The 18,648-nt window shown below is 54.1% G+C and overlaps 2 protein-coding genes and 1 long non-coding RNA gene across 3 annotated transcripts in view; 1 reads left to right on the plus strand and 2 right to left on the minus strand.

Annotated features, from left to right (window-relative positions):
- The window catches only part of LOC132001488 (uncharacterized), a 19,303-nt gene extending 6,394 nt beyond the window's left edge, over window positions 1-12,909 (plus strand). The window contains exon 3 of the long non-coding RNA XR_009399621.1: window positions 12,474-12,909. This is a non-coding gene — a long non-coding RNA (uncharacterized LOC132001488). The remainder of the gene's footprint in view (window positions 1-12,473) is intronic.
- On the minus strand, window positions 2,023-8,802 carry LINGO4 (leucine rich repeat and Ig domain containing 4). Its single transcript, XM_059376174.1, has 2 exons — window positions 6,994-8,802; window positions 2,023-4,453 (listed from the first exon to the last, which is right to left on the minus strand). Exons 1-2 carry the CDS (start codon window positions 7,056-7,058, stop codon window positions 2,659-2,661), a joined length of 1,860 nt encoding a protein of 619 aa, XP_059232157.1. The 5' UTR covers window positions 7,059-8,802; the 3' UTR covers window positions 2,023-2,658.
- Window positions 8,981-18,648, minus strand: part of RORC (RAR related orphan receptor C) — a 22,161-nt gene continuing 12,493 nt past the window's right edge. Inside the window, exons 3-11 of the mRNA XM_059376175.1 lie at window positions 17,948-18,033; window positions 17,460-17,601; window positions 15,744-16,256; window positions 15,388-15,509; window positions 14,355-14,487; window positions 14,083-14,190; window positions 13,788-13,898; window positions 12,375-12,484; window positions 8,981-9,360 (exon numbers count right to left, since the gene is read on the minus strand). Coding sequence (XP_059232158.1) covers window positions 9,199-9,360; window positions 12,375-12,484; window positions 13,788-13,898; window positions 14,083-14,190; window positions 14,355-14,487; window positions 15,388-15,509; window positions 15,744-16,256; window positions 17,460-17,601; window positions 17,948-18,033 — 1,487 coding nt within the window. The 3' untranslated portion in view covers window positions 8,981-9,198. The remainder of the gene's footprint in view (window positions 9,361-12,374; window positions 12,485-13,787; window positions 13,899-14,082; window positions 14,191-14,354; window positions 14,488-15,387; window positions 15,510-15,743; window positions 16,257-17,459; window positions 17,602-17,947; window positions 18,034-18,648) is intronic.

Here is an 18,648-nt window from a genome sequence, read left to right on the forward strand (position 1 = left end):
GGCAGCCTCCCCAGGCAGGTAAGATAAGGAACTGGCTTGCTGGTGATTGGACAAGCTGTGGAAGTGCTTATCACAGTGACCTTGCCACATCAAAGAGCTTTAGGAAAAACTGTGTAGGGAAAACAAGGGGTGTTAGTTGGTGGTAGTTCCACGGGCATTTTCCTCAGGCTGAACGTGCTTCTCGAGCACTACATTTAAATATTATAACTGATACTTGATTTAGTTATTGGAAAACTTTTAATATATTTGGAACAACGTGGATGTGTGAACCCCCCTTTTCAACAATGACTTTTATGAAACCTATGAACAGCTCGCATCTTTCTGGGAAAATTTAGTGATTGAATTGAGATTTGCTATAAGTGTAAAATAGACACTGAGTTTCAAACATGTAATATGAAAACAATAATGTAAACTATTTCATTACTAATTTTCATATTGATAACATGCTGAAATGATAATAGTTTGGGTGCCCTGGGTTCAATAAAATATAGTATCAAAATGTTATGGTATCTCTGGGTTCTTTGCTTTTTCAATGTAATACGAGACCATCTGAAATTACATGGGTGACTCACATTCTTTTGCCTTTGGGCAGTGCTGTTGTAGAGACTGTGGGACCCGGGGAGCTGCATCGTCTGCTCTAGGGCACGTCATCTGTTCCCCACTGCTTCTGGGGGCTTTCCAGAGATTTGTCTGCACAGCAATGCTGCTTCTGAAGGAGTGTTGACTTCTAATTAACTTGCAGAGTGGGCAACTAGAGTGAGGACCTCTAGTACTAGACCCCCAAGTCCCAACCTACTAACCTGTGCATGGAAGATTTTGGAGGGGAAAGGGCTGTGCCAGGGAAACCTTTCCGGTGCCTTACAAACTGGAGAGGGGCAGTTGCTAGGATGTGAAAGAATTGGGTTGGGGTTTGGGGGAATGAGGTTGGAAGCTCAGGGATACCGTTTTCTCAAGATTGTTGGATTTTCCAGCCTCACTCCCCAGCCTGCTGGGTTCTTACCTCTGGTCCACTCTCATATCCTCATTGGGCCCCACTGAAGAGCTTGCATGCTGGTCAAGTCTGGCTGCCTTCTGGAGGGCACCTGCTCCCCTCTCGGTCAGGGACAGTTTGAGCTGGGAATCTTCTAATTAGTGGAGTCTCCTCGAAGCAAGGACGCGAGCAGAAGGAATTGCTAGGAGGCTCATGATGCTTGCATATTGTGGGGTGGTTGGGGGCTCTTGAGGGCAGAGGGGAGCTAAGGACACTGAGCAGATGCTGCTGCAGAGAGAGGCTCCCTAGGGCCACATGACTCCCCACTTCTGTCTCTCCTCCCTGCCCCTCCTCTCCCTTCACTCCTCCCCTTCTGATGATGCTGGTGCTGCTGCCTCTCGAATCTTTCCTTTTCTCTGGTTCTGCCTTGCTTTCTCTTTGAAGCACACTCAGAGGCAGTCAGCAGCTCCTCCCACCCCTCCTCTGTACCTGGGATCTCTGTTCAGTAGTGACCTCTATCCAGAGACAGCTTCCCACTGGGGCTGCACTAAACAGGAAAACAAGGGGCACCTGCAGAAAGGTAGTGGAAATTAACTAGGCAGCCAGAACCTGCTGCTGCCTCTTTCCTCTGCTTTTCACTACAGTGTGTGGTGCCTCTTCCTGCCTCTTTTCTCCAAGCCTGGTCCTGCTGGGTTCTGGGACTCTCTCCTAGCACAACTGCAGATCCTTGCTTTCGTTGGGCATTTTCTAGGAGTTCCCTTTATACTTTTCCTCCAGGGAACCAGGGATCTGTGATTGGGAGATCATGATTAGGAGACCCCAATAAGAATGAGAAAGAAGTGAAGGAGCTGGGTGTCCTAGGCTGGTATTTTTGCAGCAGCTCTCTTGGAAGGTGGAGGACCTCTCCTTCTCCAGTTGCACAGATGCAGAGGACAGGGAAAGGGCTGAAACTGAAATAGATAGGAGTCTCTACAGAACATCTGTATATCAGGCAAGCCCATTGGGATACATGCTCAGTGGGCAGGCAGAAAGGGTAGGAAGGGAGAGATTTGCTAACAATGAAGGGGGAAAAAGAGTGAAATAAAACTCCCGATATCACACTTCATTTAGGCTGCAACTGTCATGGCCATTTGGCAGCAAGTTTAATGATGTGACAGATGGGACAGGTATTAGAGGCTCATGCAGACATAGCGCCAATGTGTAGTGTGACCTCCCCCCACCCCCACCACTGCTATCGCACATTCACATCTTCCTACCCTAAGGTCCTTGGCCCTAGTTCCTTGTGCCTGGGGAGGGGACAGAGCAGAAAAAAGGAGGGAGACTGCCTGGTTGAGGAGCAGAAACACTGAGAAGGAAGCGGCACTTCCCAGCCCCACCTCTGCAATAATCTTATAGCTGTGGTTGGCAGCTGGTAGTGATTGTTAAAGGGCATAAGTGCGAGCAAGTAGACTGGAGCCTTGGGGATGTTTCCTGCTTTGTTGGGGGAAGGGTGGTTGGGGAGGGCTGGGCTGACTGCGCATCTGTATCTTCTGCTCCCTGGGACCCTCAAACTGCAAAAGCAGGGGGAGGCAGACCATCCTTAGCTAGTGGCATGAGGCAGGCGAGTGTTGGACTAGCTTCTGGTCCAAGGAGCCTTGGTTCTCTTCCGTTCTGGTATCTTGGCTGGAATTCCACCATGGAAGGAAAGGTCAGAAGAGCTTGGCAGTGACCCGGTTACCCCCAGAGTTCTTATCCCCAGAGGGCCGAGGGGCCACAAAGTCAAAGTTCATGTGATGTTTGACCCGGCCTTTGCCCTTGCTCCAGAGGGCAATGAGGCCAAAGCAGAGGGTTACGGAGGTGAGGAAGGGAAGGAAGCCCACTGCCAGCACCATAGCGACCCCCCTGCTGTCTAGGAAGAAGGGCCCTGGGATAGCTGGCATGGTGATATTGGGGTCAGAGAGGGTGCCGTTTGGTGGTTCCACTTGGATTACTTCTAGCCAGGTCTTCAGGGAGTCATTCCCAGCAACATTGCTGACCACGCAGATGTAGGCTCCCCTGTCCTGTAGCTGCACTGAGCGGATCTCCAGCGTCCCATCCTCTAGGACCCTCACTCTCCCAGCCCTTCCCAGCCAAGCCCCCTGTGGCCTCATCCAGGAGACAGTTGGGGCTGGGTCTCCGTCTCCGGAGCACGAGAAAACAGCATGCCCCCCCTCCTCTGCCATGACCCATCGCGGCCCGGACTTTCGGATCAGGGCTGGTTGGCAGGTGAAGTGCCCTGGAGGTAGGATGTCTGAAAACTCCCTCAGGCTCTTCCCCTGCACCTGCCGGGGGCCTGCACAGGCTGGGGGCGACGTGCCAAAGTCCAGGCGGCGGCGGAGCCGTAGCAGCCAGAGGAGGCGACAGTCACAGGTCAGGGGGTTGCCGGACAGCCTCAGGGTGACCAGTTTGTCTGGAGCAGGGAAGGCTGTCTCCTCTAGGGTCTGAAGAGCGTTATCTGCCACATCCAGGAGGTGGAAGGCGGTCAGGCCATGGAAGGCATGGGCGGCGATGGAGGTGAGGCATGCGCCAGACATGCGGAGCTCCTGGAGCCGCACCAGAGGACTGAGCCTTCGGGCTGGGATGGCTGAGATGGGGTTCTGAGATAGATCCAGGACCCTGAGGAAGCTCAGGTGATGGAGCGCTTGGAAGGGCACGGAGCTCAGATTGCAGCGGGTGATGGCCAGGTTGCTAAGATTGAGCCCTGCCAGGCTCCCAGGCTCCAGGGCTTCTAGAGATGGCCAGTGGTGGATCTCCAGCTCCTTGAGCTGCCCCAGGCCCCGGAGTGCCCCAGCTGGCAGCCTCCCGATGTCCAGTTCTCGAAGCCTGAGGGCCACCAGTGTCGGGAGGCGGGCCAGGGCTGGGCCAGGCACTGTGCTGAGGTTACAGCGCTCCAGTGTGAGGGTGCTCAGCTTGGCCAGCCCTGCAAAAGCTCCTGGAGCCACAAACACCAGGTGGTTGTCCCCCACCTCCAGCTGCTGAAGGCTGCCCAGCTCCCCAAAGGCTCCGTCAAGGAATAGGACAATCTGGTTGAGGCGAAGGTCCAGCAGCCTAAGGGCTGGTAGGCCTGAGAAGCTCCCAGGCCCCATGATTCGAAGCCGATTGCCCTGCAGCCTCAGGGTGAGTAGGCTTTGGAGGCCATGGAAGGCTCCGGGTTCCAGGCTGGACAGCTGGTTGTAGCTGAGGTCCAGCTCCCGGAGCAGGCCCAGGCGGGAGAGCATGCCACGCTGAAGTCCCCACAGGCGATTCCCACTCAGGTCCAGGAGCTCAGTGTCCAGTGGGAGTCCTCCAGGCACAGCTTCCAGTCGCCGATGGGCACAAAACACTGCCTGGGGCTGTGAGGCGCAGTCACAGACAGCAGGGCATCCACCGCAGCTCCCTCCGGGCAGAAGGAACAGGAACAGGAGAGGGGGCCAAGGGGGCCAGGCTCGCTTTCGAGCTGTGGCCATGGCCATACCCTCTTCAGTCCTGGAATAGATGATGATATGGCCCTTTATGGAAAGTGACTTCAGGTGATGGTGACCCCAGCCTTCCCTGGGCCTCCTTAGAGGAGAGAGAGATGGAGCTATCTGTCTCAGCATTGCCAGCGAGTAGGGTGGAGACCCGGGAAGCACCACCGGTGGACTACTTCCTTGGGTACCTCCTGGGCCTCCTCTTCAGAGAATCTCTATTTTCCTCCTGCCCCTAGCCCTGGACACCAGGCCAAGTGCTTACTGGCTCATGGAACCTTAGTTGAGCCTGACTCCAGTGGGGAAAGTTTCCTGTGGATGGGACAGGAAACAAGGAAGTAACTCTGAGTCTTCCTGTATTGGGTTTTTCCTGTATCTGTGAGATCCAGGAATACTCTGGTCCCTTCTCCCTGATATTTGTTCTCCCCAAGCCCTGCCCTCCCACTCTCTGCTGACCCTTGTTCTCCCGTGTTATCTGCCCCAGCTTTTCCCCCCTAGCTCAGGGGGAATCACATCCTTGGATTAAGATTGGAGTGAGGTCCTCACCTTGACTGAGTCCTCCAAGGCTGGGAAACCTGCTCAGCTCTGTTCCCCCAGGCTGCACTTATTGCCCCTCTGCCCTTCTCCAGTCTGGCCTGGGGCCCTGAATGAGCAAGATCTAATCTCCCTGAAATGCCCGTGTGGACAACAGCCAAGCTGCACCTCAGCCACAATATAGGTTGCAGGGGGCACTTGAGTCCCTCACAAGAACCCTAAGGGTGATCCCCTAGTGGCTGACACTGGGGTATGTGAGGGACCCAAGGGATGCCCAAGTTTTGAGGTCGTTGCTTGGTCCTTAGTCTCAGGCTTCTCTTCTATTCCTCCTCGATGGTGTTTTGATTTAGTCCAAGGTGTTAATCTGAGGGAGCTTTCTTGTCCCCTTTGGGCTCAGCTGTCCAAGTGATACACAGGAGACAAGTGTGAGCCAGGGATGCATAGACAGGTGAGAGACAGCACCCGGCCCGTTGCTGTGGGTGGGGAGTGTGCGAGCCCTTGGCCGGCACAGCGATTGCTTGGGGAGACCGTGTGCAGAGCCTGTGGACTGCAAGTGAGTTTTCTGGGAACCGAGGGCCTCGGCAGAATCATGATGATGGTGGGCAGAATGGCCACCAGGGAGTGACCAAGGTGCTAGAGGAGAAGGGGCTGGTAGATGGTGAACTCACCCTCAGCTTCCCCTGTTCAATGTCAACAGGGCATTGAACAAGGGAGGGGAGGTATTGGAATTGGCAAGTGAGGGCTAAAGAGATGGGACTAGAGACAAGTGATGCTCCCTGGATGTCAGGCTGCCTGGGTTTCTTTCTAGCTGCGGATCCAGATGGCCTTTGGGGCTTCAGGCTGTCTGGGCCCTGCAGGGTCAGTTTTCTCCCACACGTCCCATTTTCTCCCATGTGGAACTTAGAAGAGGCAGTTTAAGAGATGGTAGGACTTCTTCCCATTCGGGAGGGATCACATCCCTGGATCCTGATTGAAATGAGGCTTCACAGCCCCCCTTTAGAAGGGCTGTTCTGGTGGCGCTCCTGCTGTGGTAGTGGGAAACTGAAGATCAGAGAGGCAGAGGGAGGCAGGACACTGTCCCCAGGCTTGGGATGAGAGATAAGTGCATGGGGCAGGCCAGGGATGCTTCTCAGTCTCCTCTTGTCCCCAGCCCAACCTAGCAGGTATTTCTGGCATGGGACAGATGTGTCCCAGTGTCCCTCATTGTCCCTGTGCCTGTTCTGGGAAGTCCACCCGACAGCTAGCTCTTTATCACAACTGCTGCAGTTCCTGCTCATCCTTTTTGCTGTGCATTCAGCAAAAGTGCAGTGAAGCATGTAACCCAGCTTCCCTTCCTCCTACTCCTGTGAGTTTCCTCTTGGTCCCCAAAGCCTGCTGGGCCAGGGGCTGGGGGATCTGGGGACAACCCCTTTTCTTTATTTTTAAGGTGGCTAATTTAATCACAAACTTCCCTTGCCAGTCTCCATGGCTACAGGACTGGCTTCCAGCCACTTTTGCAGGAAGAAATGGGTGTCAGAACCACTTATTTCTCGAAATGGGGTGGGGTCTGGGGCAGCATCTCTTCAGGGAACAGGAAAATTTCTTCTTGCGTCTATGTGGCAGTCCAGAAACACATCTGAACCTGGATTATCCCTTTTAAAGCAGACCTGACCGAGGTGTGGGGACCTGCATGGGGAGAGGGCTCTTGGTGGAAAGACTTCTGGAATTTCCACACTGAAATGTGGGAAAAATCCATCCCAGAGGTAGAGGAAGCACTGGGGAGATGGACGGAGGTCTCCTTAGAGTCCTTCCCCACAGGGGCCTCTGGGACATTTTAGTTTTCCCATTGAAGTCCAGCAGGGCCAAGATCAATGGCTGACCAGAGCCAGGAGGGGAAGAGGGGGGGGGGGCTGGGGACAGCTGGTGGGGAGGGACAAGAGGGGCACAAACCCTCCAGCCTGACAGGCATGTTGGTCTAGCCATGTCTCTGAGAATGCTATAGAGAAGGGCAGCTGCAGCCTTGGGACAAGGGGTGGGGTCACTTACCGGAGAAGCTGGAGGGCAGCATCAAGTTGGACATTGCATCTATCTGGGGCTGGGGGCCGTCCCATTCAAGCTGCACCCCAGGGCCGGGGTGGGGGCTGGCTGTACCTCTGGGTATGTCTCACTCCTCGCCGCCTGCCACCCGCTGCCCGCCCGCCCGCCTGCCCACTGTGGCTGCTGTCGCTGCTGCGGCCGCTGCTGCCAAGACCGAGGTAGAGAAAAGAGCCAGAAAGCATTTTTCCTTTTTTTTTTTTTTTCTCCTCTCTCTCTTTTTAAACCAGGCGAGAATGAGTCTGCAGCAACCCTGTTGGTGCAAAATAAATAAATAAAGCAACCAGGGAGGGCTGCAGCAAGCGCCACTACAGGAAGGTGAAGGGGTGGGGAGCGCACAGGGAGACTTTGGGGTCCAGGAGGGGTCAGGAGGTAGAGGCAGCCAGCAACTCGAAAAGGTCTCTTGTGGACATCCTGACTCCCCCCTGGGGAGCTCTGGGGCCCAGCACCCTCCTCAGGGTTGTCTTTTAGTCTCCCAGATGCAGGGAGAGTCTGTGCAGCCTCTCAGTCTTAATGTCCCCCAGGGGTAGCATTTTGTGGGGAAAGTTCTCAGTCCGGAACATCTCTCATGGGGCTTAGTTTGAGACTCCTTCGGTGGGGGTTCCTGAGCAGCAGCTCTCAGGCCTCCCTGGAGGGCTATGCAGAGTGGGGGCTGCAGTCCTCCTGATGTTCATGGGTCGCTGGGTTGGAAACCTGGGTCTCCACACAGGAATGAGACAGGAGAGCAGCTTGTCTGTAATCGGATTTAAGAACCCCTGCCCCTGTCCCTGCCACACATACCTATGGGCTTTAAAGTCATTTTATGAAGAATAGCACAAGTTGGGGTTTATGTTTAGCTGACTAAACCCCTCCCCTGAGAGGAACACAACACCCCCACATCACTGGCTGTTTATCCCTCAGAGGAGGGCTCACAGTGATTTGTAAAGCCAAGAGAAGTTCTGTGGCATGATCACAACTAGACACACAGGTGTCTGTCCTGTTCCCTGGTCTCCCCTCTGCTGGAGTTGGGGTGAAATGACGTCTATTTTCTTTCCACACAATGAAGGATGACTCTTCCAGGGGTTCGTCTGTGGGCATCTGACTGACCAGTATCCAATCACCTCTTCTTTGGGGTTTCTTATGCTGACAACTGGGGCTGGGATTGAGTTTGGGCCACCCCAGGTCTAAGGTTTGTGGACTGGTAAACCATGAGAATGTTCTAGGGTCCCTCAGGATTGGGACTCTTTCCCTGAGACCACTAATTACCTCTGAGCTGTGACCTCGAGGAAATCATGTTAGGTTAAATGTGTCTGCAGAGGTAGAGGTAGAGAATTGCAGTTTGAGTTTGTGAGTGTATGTTTTCTTGTATGTGGATGTGTGTGTCTCTCCTCAGATTTGTGCTGACGCCTGAAGTCTATTTCTAAAGTGCACAGAAGTGGTTTGAGTTCTAACTATCTGTGATGTTCTTGGCCTCCAATTGTATCCTATCCCTGTACCCAAATGCCATAAAGAAATTATCCCAGCCCCTTACCCCCATTCCATCCGTATTCTCCACATATCCCGTTTTTTTTTGTTGTTGTTGTTGTTTGTTTTTTAGTTTTTAAAGACCCTGGGAAAAGGGCAGGGTGCCCAACCATTTCCTTGCTGAGCTAAGAGACAGGGGGAAACAGAAAATCTAAAGATTTGGATTCATGTTATGTACAGGTTCTCCTGGGCTTCAGCCATCAGTCTCTGAGCTTGACATATTTCACCAGCCAAAGCCCACGGGGAAATGGAATGAGGTATTTTAAAGTCCTATTCTTAGCTTCTGAGCCCAGAGGTGAGTTCTATTCATCCAGGGTGTCCTGGATCTGCCTAGTGTCCTGAGGACACCAAGGTCCTTCTGGAGGTCCTTATGTGCCACCCAAGGCCTCTCAGAAGCTGGGGGTGAAGGGTCATGGGAAAGGAGACACAACAAAGCTGAGGCTGGAGATGGTGTTCCTTCATCGCCACCCTCTGGCTCTTGGCCCACTGCCAGGCAAGCCTTTGGGGGAAAACCAGTCTCAGCAACTGCACACCCCTCAAGAACAGGCAGGGACCACCCTCCGGGGGCACAGGTAAGAAAAATGTGAAGGTGGGATGAGATCCGGGAGGAAGGCCAGTAGGCTGTAGGGCAGGGAAAGGGGTCCCTCCTCCAGGTCACTCGGACAGGCCTTCAGGTGACTCAATTTCAGTGCTGAAGAGTTCCTTGTAGAGTGGAGGAAAAGCAGCTTGGACCACAATGGGGTGGAGGTGCTGGAAGGTCTGCAACTTTTCCACGTGCTGGCTACACAGGCTCCGAAGTTTCCCCTTGGGTGGCAGCTGGAGATGGGTTAACAGGGGAGGAGGGTCAATACTCTGACCTTCTCCCCAGAGCAAAGATGTTCTCTCCTCCCTGGGCTAGGGCAGCCTGCCTTGCTTTCCCCCTCTGCACTTGGCACTGGAAGAGGGACTTGGTAAGAGTTCATCACAGGGGGGTTATGTTCAGGAAACCGGAGGCAAGCAAGGGCTGCTGCGGGACAGGTGCGTGTTTTCTGAGTGAACCGCCCCCATTACATTCCTGCTATTCCTGAAATGAACCCTGGTGAGTACTCTAATTCGCACTATCTGCTCTTAGAAGAGTGATGCCCTGCAGCTCTGTTGTAGTCCATCACATGCCCCTGGGACCTTACTTGTTGCTGGTCTCCTCACCTGGAATACCTTTCTGATTCTTCTTTGCTTGGCTAAACTTCCTCACTTTCAAGTGTCCCCTCCTCTGGGAATATTTCCCTAACCTGGATGAGGTGCCTTTCCTTTGGGCTTCCCTCTGTGTAGTAGCACTTAAACCCATTTTAGGAAAACGGTCTAATTTGTTTGCTTTCCCACCCTAGCTAGGTTTAATTTCCTTAGGTAGGGTCTCTCCTTGTCTCCCTCTCTCCGTCTCCCTCTCTGTATCCTCTGTTCCTGTCATAATGCTTGGCACATGACAAATGCTCACTACCTCTCTGAATTATAAATGGTTTCCAAGCAGGTACCCAACACCACCAGTACCAGTACTCAGCCAGAGGGGAACAAAAGAGGCCCAGAGACCCATGAGGAGACACAGGCAGGGAGACCTCACTGGAGAAAGGCTGAAAAAACCATTCAACCTCTGCAGCTTCCGCTCACCAGCTGCTGCCTCTTCCCCCCACTTAGTTTCCTAGGAAAGGGGCAGTCAGAGAAGACCAGGCACATAGATCTCTTGATATCTCTTGGATTCATAGTCTTCTCATTTCTGCTGGTTTAGTCTGAGTTTGTCCAGACTGCCATAGTAGCTTCATCTGCCATCCATTCATCACTAACTGTTGAGAACCTACTCAACTAGGCACTGTGATGGGCTATGGTGATATGTCACTGGATAAAATAAAGTATAATAAAATAAAATATCTAGCTTTATTAAATGCGTATTCTAATGAAGGATCCAGAAAACAAATATATAATAAGTTTGAGAATTTCTTTAAAAACAGTTCTGCCGGGTGAGGGGTGGAGGGCTTTTTGCCTCAGGCGGTCAGGGAAAACCTCTCCAGAATGAAGAGATGGAGCCATTTGGAAGACTGGGGAAGAACTTTCCGGGCAGCGGGAACAGCAGATACAAAAGCCCTGAGATGCACGTGTGTGTGATGTGCTGAAGGAATGGCAAGGAAGCCAGAGCTGCTGAACAGGTGACTGAGGGGTCGGTGGGAGGAGAGGAGGTGAGAAAAGAAGTCAGGGTCATATCATGCATGAGGCCAGTGAGCCGTGACAGACTCTCGGATTGCCTCTCAGCAGGATGGGTGGCTACAGCAGGACTGAAACCTGTGCTAAATGGCCCTCCTGCAGGATGGCCTAGCGAGGCCTGGGGGGCCTAACAGGCCACAAGAGAACACTTGGGGGTTAGGTGTGATGGTGGAGGGTTTGTATTCTGAAGGTGAAGCCAACCAGATCTGCTTTCCAGCTGTGCTCCCAGGCTCTAGTCTCTCCTTCCAATCCGGCCGACCGGACTTTTTACTAGCTAGGGTGGGAAGGCAAACAAATTAGACCGTTTTCCTAAAATGGGTTTAAGTGCTACTACACAGAGGGAAGCCCAAAGGAAAGGCACCTCATCCAGGTTAGGGAAATATTCCCAGAGGAGGGGACACTTGAAAGTGAGGAAGTTTAGCCAAGCAAAGAAGAATCAGAAAGGTATTCCAGGTGAGGAGACCGGAAGTTCTTTCAGACTTACAATGTTGTGTAAGTCATCTCTATCCTCAGCACCTAGCACTCATTGTGCCTGGCACATAGCAAGGGCCCATTGCTTGAACAATTACATAAATTGTTCCTCTACGCGGGTTCCAAATTAAATTGCCTAAATAATAGCTCTGATGATATCAGAGCTCTCCAGATATCGGAGCTCTCCATTGCCTGGAAATAAAGCCTTCATTCTTTAATATGGCACTGGAAGTCCTCTCTGATTTGCTACCTGACCCAATTTCAAGATGTCTTCTGTTACTTCCCTGCCCTCATCAATGCCAGCTCTCAATCTTACATGTTAGAATGTACCACAGCTATTCCCCATATATGTGCTATTTTGCCTCCTTATTTTTGCCAATGGTTCCCACAGCCTGGAATGCTTGCCTCACCCCCATGAATGTCTGTTGCCAACCTTAAATGCCACCTTCCTAGGAAGCGTTTATGACCCACTCCTTTTACCCCGAATTATTTTTAATTCCTGTTTTATGCTGTAATAACATTCCCCCACTATCTCTTATCGAAGTAACCTATGAGTGGTACGGGGATATGGTAGCCGAGCACTGGGATTAAATCTTACATTTATTACTTACCAATCGTGCAAACTTGGACTAGTTGCTTAAGTCTCTTCATCACTAAAAGGAGGTTTTAATACCTGTACTGTTGACTAAGCTGCCCTGAGGATGACTGCACGTCTGGGACAGCAGCATCTTGTTAATTGCATTACTATTGTATCACATACCGTAGGCTACTCTGGTATACGAGCCTCTTTGTACCAGACCAGAAACGCTCGGTGAGGGCAAGGACGGCCTCTTGGGATCTTTCCATTCCACAGTGCCTTACACAAACAGGTGCTGGGTGAGTGTGGGCTATATTAAGCCAAATTATTTCCTGGCAGTCCCTCCCGATTCCAGGTTCTCTTAACCTTCTGTCTCTATGCACATGGAAGCAACATCTCATCCCCTTGGTTCCCGAGCTGCTGCAAGCTCTCTTAACACAACATGGCACTCAAGGGCTTCCTACCCCCAACCTTGGAGCCTGGCCCTTGCCAGTCCTGGGGGCCCTGCTCCTGCACTGGACCTGACCTCCTCCACCTCAGGGACTGCTCTTACCTTAGCCAGAATGCCTTGGCGGTGAGTCTTGTAGAGATGGTGATGAAAAGCCAGCTCCAGGTTGTGCTGTAGCTGTTCTACTTTCCTTTTCTCTTGCAGCCCTGGCCGGTCTGAAGGAGGGCATGGGACCATAGTGAGAACAAGAAAGAACACGGACGTTAACAGCCCCCAGAAGGGTGTATCAGTTTGGACATCTGTGCTGGATAGTGGCCTTCTCAGCTGAATGTGTACGCACGTGCATGTGCATCCTGGTTTGGTCATGAGAAGCTCTGGAGCCTGGGGCTTGGCTAGCTGTCTACAAGGAAAGCTGGGGAGAGATGAAATGGATAAGGACATCCAGTCTCCTGGGGAGCCTGGGTGGCTCAGTCAGTTAAGCATCTGCCTTCGGCTCAAGTCATAATCCAAGGTCCTGGGACCAGGCCACGCATCTGTCTCCCTGCTCAGTGGGGAGCCTGGTTTTCTCTCTCCCTCTGCCTCTCCCCCTGCTCCTTCTCTCTCTCAAATAAAATCCTTAAAAAAAGTAAAGACATTGAATCTCCTGACTCCAAGCAGCCTTCTCCCTGGTACCCTGATATTTCACATAGCCCATTCAATGCTCGGATTCCACTATGGGGGGAAAAATGAGAGGGGGCCCTGTCTGAGTGGCCCTGCTGAAGCCTCCTAGGCCAGCACTAGGGCCTCTGTAGCCATCTGGGGCTAATTTCAACAGACAAACCACCTTTTGCCCTGGCTCCATAAAACGGCCAGAAGTCATCTTTTAAGTCTTTATCTCTAGTTCGAAGGATGTGTCTAGGTTCTCTACCCATTGGCAGAGTCAGACAACAGATCATTTTGATGGGCAAACTCAGGTTAGTAGCTCGACCCACTTGTCTTGAGTTCTCCAAATTCTTAGCCTTCCCCGGCTCAGCCCAGCCTGCTCTGTTCCGGGGGGTGGGCCCCCGAGTCCTGCCATGACAGCGCACGGTCCTCAACCCAGCTTACACAGAGCAGTGATCCCCAGGCACATGGCAATCACCTGCGGGAGGCTATAAAAAATCCTGGTGCTCTGGCTATTCCCCAGATCAATGACCTCAGAGTCTCTGGGAGTGGAGCCCAGGGAAGAATCACTTTTTTTAAAATCTCCAGGTCATTCCAGTGTATGGCCTCACTGAACTGAGTGACATGAGAGCTCAGGAGCAGAGGAAACTCTCCCTGGGAAGCGGCGCCCTTCCTCTCTTCCTCACAGCTCCCCGGCTCCCCACTTCTCCAAGCCCACCTTGGAGGGTGTTTCCCTCCCTGAGTCGCCTCTGAAATCTGCTCTCTGCTCTTTAAAGCCATTTCCCAGATTTAACCGCATTTGAAGGTCCAGACCCTTCAGCATCTGTGTCACTCCAGCCACCTGCATGTCCCTCAGGCAAGCCCAGCGACACTCACTGGCATTGATGAGCACTAGCGCTGTGTAGAGAGCGATCTCGTCCTCAGAAAAGCGCAAGGAGCTCAGGGAGCGGGAGAAGTCGAAGATGGAGCTGATGAGCTCACTGCAGCCTGAGAGAGGGAAAAACGAAAGGATAAGCAAGGTAGATGAGGCCATTGCGCCCGAGGACACCCGCCCTCTTGGTGTTGGGAGCAGGGGGAGTGATTTGCCCTGAAAAGAGGGAGCCTGGGTCTTGAAGCTTTAGATGGACTTGCCATCCAATTCTGGTCTCTCTCATTTCCCCCTGCCCCTCACCCAAGGCTCGGAACAGCTCCATGCCACCGTATTTGCCTTCAAAAAAGACCGTGTGGTTGTCAGCGTTGTAGGCCCGGCACATCCTGACCAGCACCACTTCCATTGCTCCTGGAGAGGCGGGGGACAGGCGAGCAGGAGTCAGGTGGAGCCAGGGAGCTGGCTAGGTGCCCTTCCAGTGTCCTGCTTTCCCTAAGCCACCTCCCTCTGCTCAGCCCCACCCCACTGCATGCTCGCTCCCCCTCCCTCCAGGCCTGCCCCCAGTCTCCGGGCACCTGCTTTGAGAAGCACAATCTGGTCATTCTGGCAGAGCTCCATAAAGCCTGAGAGCCTCTTAGCGAACTCCACCACGTACTGAATGGCCTCGGTGAGGCGGTGGGCACAGCGTTCCCACATCTCCCACATGGACTGCAAGGAAGGAGGAGGGTCCCACTGTAGCCTGTCACCCTCCCACGCCCCTGGGAGCCCAGACTGATAAACTGCCGTCGCGAGGTTCAGAACTCCCACACTCTCCACTCTGGCATTTTCAGCCCATTCTCAGCACAGATGCACACTCGGGGTCAACTCCTGTCATTTGGTCCCACTCACTGAGCACCCACCAGCCACTGGCACCAAGTCAGCTGTTGTGGGGAAATGAAACAAAAATCTGAGATGCAGCTTTGCCCTCAAAGGGTTTGTGTTTTGTTGAGGTGAGAAGCACATACTGACCCCTCTCCCCGTAAAGACCTGTAGAGCAGGAAAAACTGAAAGCCCAATGAGTGTTTTTTAGAACAGGTGTGATAGGCAAGAGCATAAACTTTGGAGCCCAGTGGATCTCAGTGTGCCTGTGGCTCTGCTACTTTATGACCTGCGGTAAGTCTGGTGACTTCCCCAAGCTCAGTTTCCCAGTCTGTTAAATACAGAAATAAATGCCAGCCTCGTAGGTTGCTGTGGTGAGGGTGGAGGATCATTTCTGGGAAGCGTGCATTTAGCAAAGTGCCCGGCAGAGAAGGGGTGTTTAACAAATGGGAATCAGGGTTCTGTCTACTGCTATCACACAGAGGGGACGGGAAAGGAGACTGTACTGAGGGCTGTGCACACCAAGGTCTGGTTGCTGGCAGAGGTAGGATGAAGTCCAGGCAAAACATCAATAGGAGAAAAGGAAAACTTATCTATCTGCTACACATAGACGCGTAAGCACACACACACCCCAGACTTAAAAGCAGGTACATACTTGTGTCTGTCTGCTTCGCCCCAGCCCACTTGCATGTGCAGGTAGCTATTTCTTACCCTCCCCCCAGCCCCTCCCACATGGTCTCCTGGCCTCACCTTCGTCTGGTAGCCGGCCACCTCCTCCCGGGAGAAGATGTTAGGGCGCTGCCGTAGCAGGTCCTCTAGCCGCAGCTGACACGTCTCTCGGTAGGACTTACAAACGTTCTGCACCAGGTGCTCTGGGGACAGAGGAAGGCACAGGCTTCTTCTCAGCCAGCTGTGACCCTACCCATACTCTTTGGGTATGCCCTTGGCTTATCCTTGGCCTGGCCCACCCCTGTTCTACCTCCCACCCCTAGGCCCCTCAGCTCCCTGGGGCTCATGTTTGGTGTACACAGGGTGATGACTAGAGCCCTTCTCTTGGAAGCCCCTCCCTCACCATCCCTAACCCTCTCCGCCACCCCATTGCTCACCAGTCTCTGTCAGGGAGGCATAAGGCCCCTCTGGGGCGCTGTGGAAACTGAGGCTGCAGTAGCTGTCCGGGCCCTGTCCTGGTTCCTCAAGCCCAGGATGCCCGGCATCCTCAAAACGAAGTCCACATCTGTCAGGGCTCAGCTGGCTGCCTGTGCTGTAGAAGCCCTTGCCAGTCTCAGCTTTGCCCCGCTCAGGGCTGTATTCCAGGTGGTATGAAGCCCCGTCAGGCCCGGCCTTGGCCAAGCTGCTGGGGTAGGAAGACAAGGAGCCCGGGGCTCTCAGTAGGCCAGGGGGGCAGGCCGCGGCCTCAGGCAGGTCAGGTGAGGAGCCCTGGGGCAGCTGCCCATCAGGGAGCCCTATAGGGCAGGCGAGGGGGTCGGCCTCCTGACCCCCCGCTGGGGGGGTCTTGGCCACCTGTCCCCGCTGCTGCTGTTGCTGCCGCTGAAGTTGTTTCTGCACCTCGGCGTGCAGGCTGTCCCTCTGCTTCTTGGACATGCGGCCGAACTTGACAGCTGAAAGAGGTCGGGGATCAGGAGTTTTCAAGGCAGGAGCTCAGGGTACAGGACAGCATCGACAGGCATTTTGATCATTACAGAATTCACTTGCTGTTCCCTGAATAGCTGGCTCCAAGCAGAGCTTCTCCAGTGTGGCCTAAGAACCTCCCCTGGGGACCCCCACTTTTGCTTGAGAGCCCTTCCACCTCTTGCAGGTGTTTGCCGCGGGCTATGTCCAGCCCAGTCTCCCAAGCAAACTCTCCCAGCTGGAAACCAGCTTCTGCTGGTAGCAGAATTCAAGCAGCAAGTCTGGACTGAGGAGTCTGACCTCCTGATGTCGGGGCTGGGGGTGGTCGAGTTGGGTGTCTCGAGCTGTATTGGGGTCACCTCGCCTGTCTAGGAGGGTCGGAGGAAGAGGAGAGCTGAGAACACAGGTCTCCCTGTGGTCAGGCCTGCAGGCTCCCTGGTGACCTAGATACTCACCACAGCCCAACCCAGGCTCCGCGGCTTGTTTCTGAACATCCTCTTCTGCTCTCTCTTTCCTGCCTTTTCGCTACCCCCCACACCCCTCCCAGGTGTGGGGGCACAGCCCCTCGCCCCGCCTGCCCCTTTGCACCCCTGCGTGTTTCCTTTCACTTTGTTATTTTGGGCGCTGAAAAGTGCTGACAGCCTCTTTCTGGCTCCTCCTCACCTCATGCCTCCCCCAACCCCACCCTGGGCTCCCTCTGTGGTGGTGATGGGGGGCTGCACTGAGGTGGTGGGCAAGGGCTGAGGAGAAAGGCCTCAGGAACTGCAGCCCTTACCCTCATGCCTTCCAGGTGGTTCTCAGGCTGACTCTGGCTCCAGTCTTTAGCCACTGTCCCGTGTCCTAGCAAGGGGATGGGGGTCTGGGGGGATGGTGCTAGCTCCGGAGTCATGGGGCAGGAGGGAGTGTGGAAGCTGGATGGTAACTGGGCCACAGGCAAAGGAAGTAAGGAGAATCCATCCCAGAAAGAAGGAAATGAGGAGCCTGGGGCATTGGGGGAAGGAGGGCTGTTCTAGCAGAGCCTACAGTTGGGGACCACGAAGAACTTTGCTGAGGTGTACCCCCCAATGCGTGGCCAGCCCATGCCCCATGGATGGAAGGACGTTTCTAAGGGCGACCTCTGCCTAGCACAGCAGGCCTGCCTGCCTCTTTGGAGACTCCAGGGAAACCCCAGGGGGCTGCCTGCTTGGCCTCACCATCTCGGGACATGCCCAGTGCCAGGCATTTCTGCAAGCGACAGTGCTGGCATCGGTTTCGGCTGGTGCGGTCGATGGGGCAGTTCTGCTGGCGGGTGCAGGAGTAGACCACATGGCACTGCTGGCTCCGGCGGAAGAAACCCTGGGGAAGGCAGGCAGAGACCTCAGTTGCCCATCTCGGCCAACCCCAGCTCTGTCCCCAGGGCTTCCAGCCCAGGTTCTGACCCCAGCATTCCCAGACCCCATGACCGGTCCATTTTCTCTCCTCCCTTTCTTAGCAGAATTAACGACTTGCCACACAGTCATGTCCCCAGATTACGGAGAGGCCCTCCCGAGTCAGGCACTGCTTCAGCAGCCCCCCAGCTGCCTCAGGAGACCGACCCAGTGTCAGAACAAATGCCACAGAAAGAGAACAAAGCCCACATCACCCCTTCTGTCCACCTTGGAAGAGAAACTGCGCGCGAGTGTGCCTGCTTGTGCATGCTCACCTTGCACCCCTCACAGGTGATAACCCCATAGTGGATCCCAGATGACTTGTCCCCACAGATTTTGCAAGGAATGACTTCAATTTGTGCTGAAAGAGAGAAGGAGCAGTAGGTCAGCCCAGGGACCTGATCCGCCTCCTAGCCTGCACCTCTGGGCTGTAGATACAGGTACACGGTGCTTCCCCACCCTGCTCCGGCTTGCTCTACCCCGTCTTGCAAAATGGAAGAAGGGCAGTGCCAGTGCTGCCCTGCAAAGGGTCTGGGGAGGCCGTTTTCAGTTTCACGGGGCAACCAGGAGCTGTCTTAGCTCCATGGGGGCAGAAAATGCAGCTGCAGAGAGGACACCTGCTCCACCCTTGAAGTTGAAAAGCTCCAGTTGCCACCCTCCCTCCTGAGGACCTAGGAGTTCTTGCTGATTAACAACACCTGCTTCCCGCCCAGGGGCCTTCCTCTAGGCCACCCTCCCCCACCAGGCTTTGCTCCCATGGGCATAGGGTGAGACGTGGGGGTGGGGGGAGGAGATGTGGTACGTTAAGGCAGGAGGCCCCAGGGGACCAAATAGAGATGCTGGCCATGCTCTGGCTGTGCTCTGCTGGCAGTGAAGGCTCAGGGATGGGCTGGGCAGCGACCAGGGGCCAAGAGGACACTGAGTAGGACCCAGAGAGAGTAAGGAGGAGTGAGATGGAGCCCAGGAGAGGGCTCAA

Source organism: Mustela nigripes, chromosome 14, assembly GCF_022355385.1.
Source record: "Mustela nigripes isolate SB6536 chromosome 14, MUSNIG.SB6536, whole genome shotgun sequence".
NCBI lineage: Eukaryota > Metazoa > Chordata > Mammalia > Carnivora > Mustelidae > Mustela > Mustela nigripes.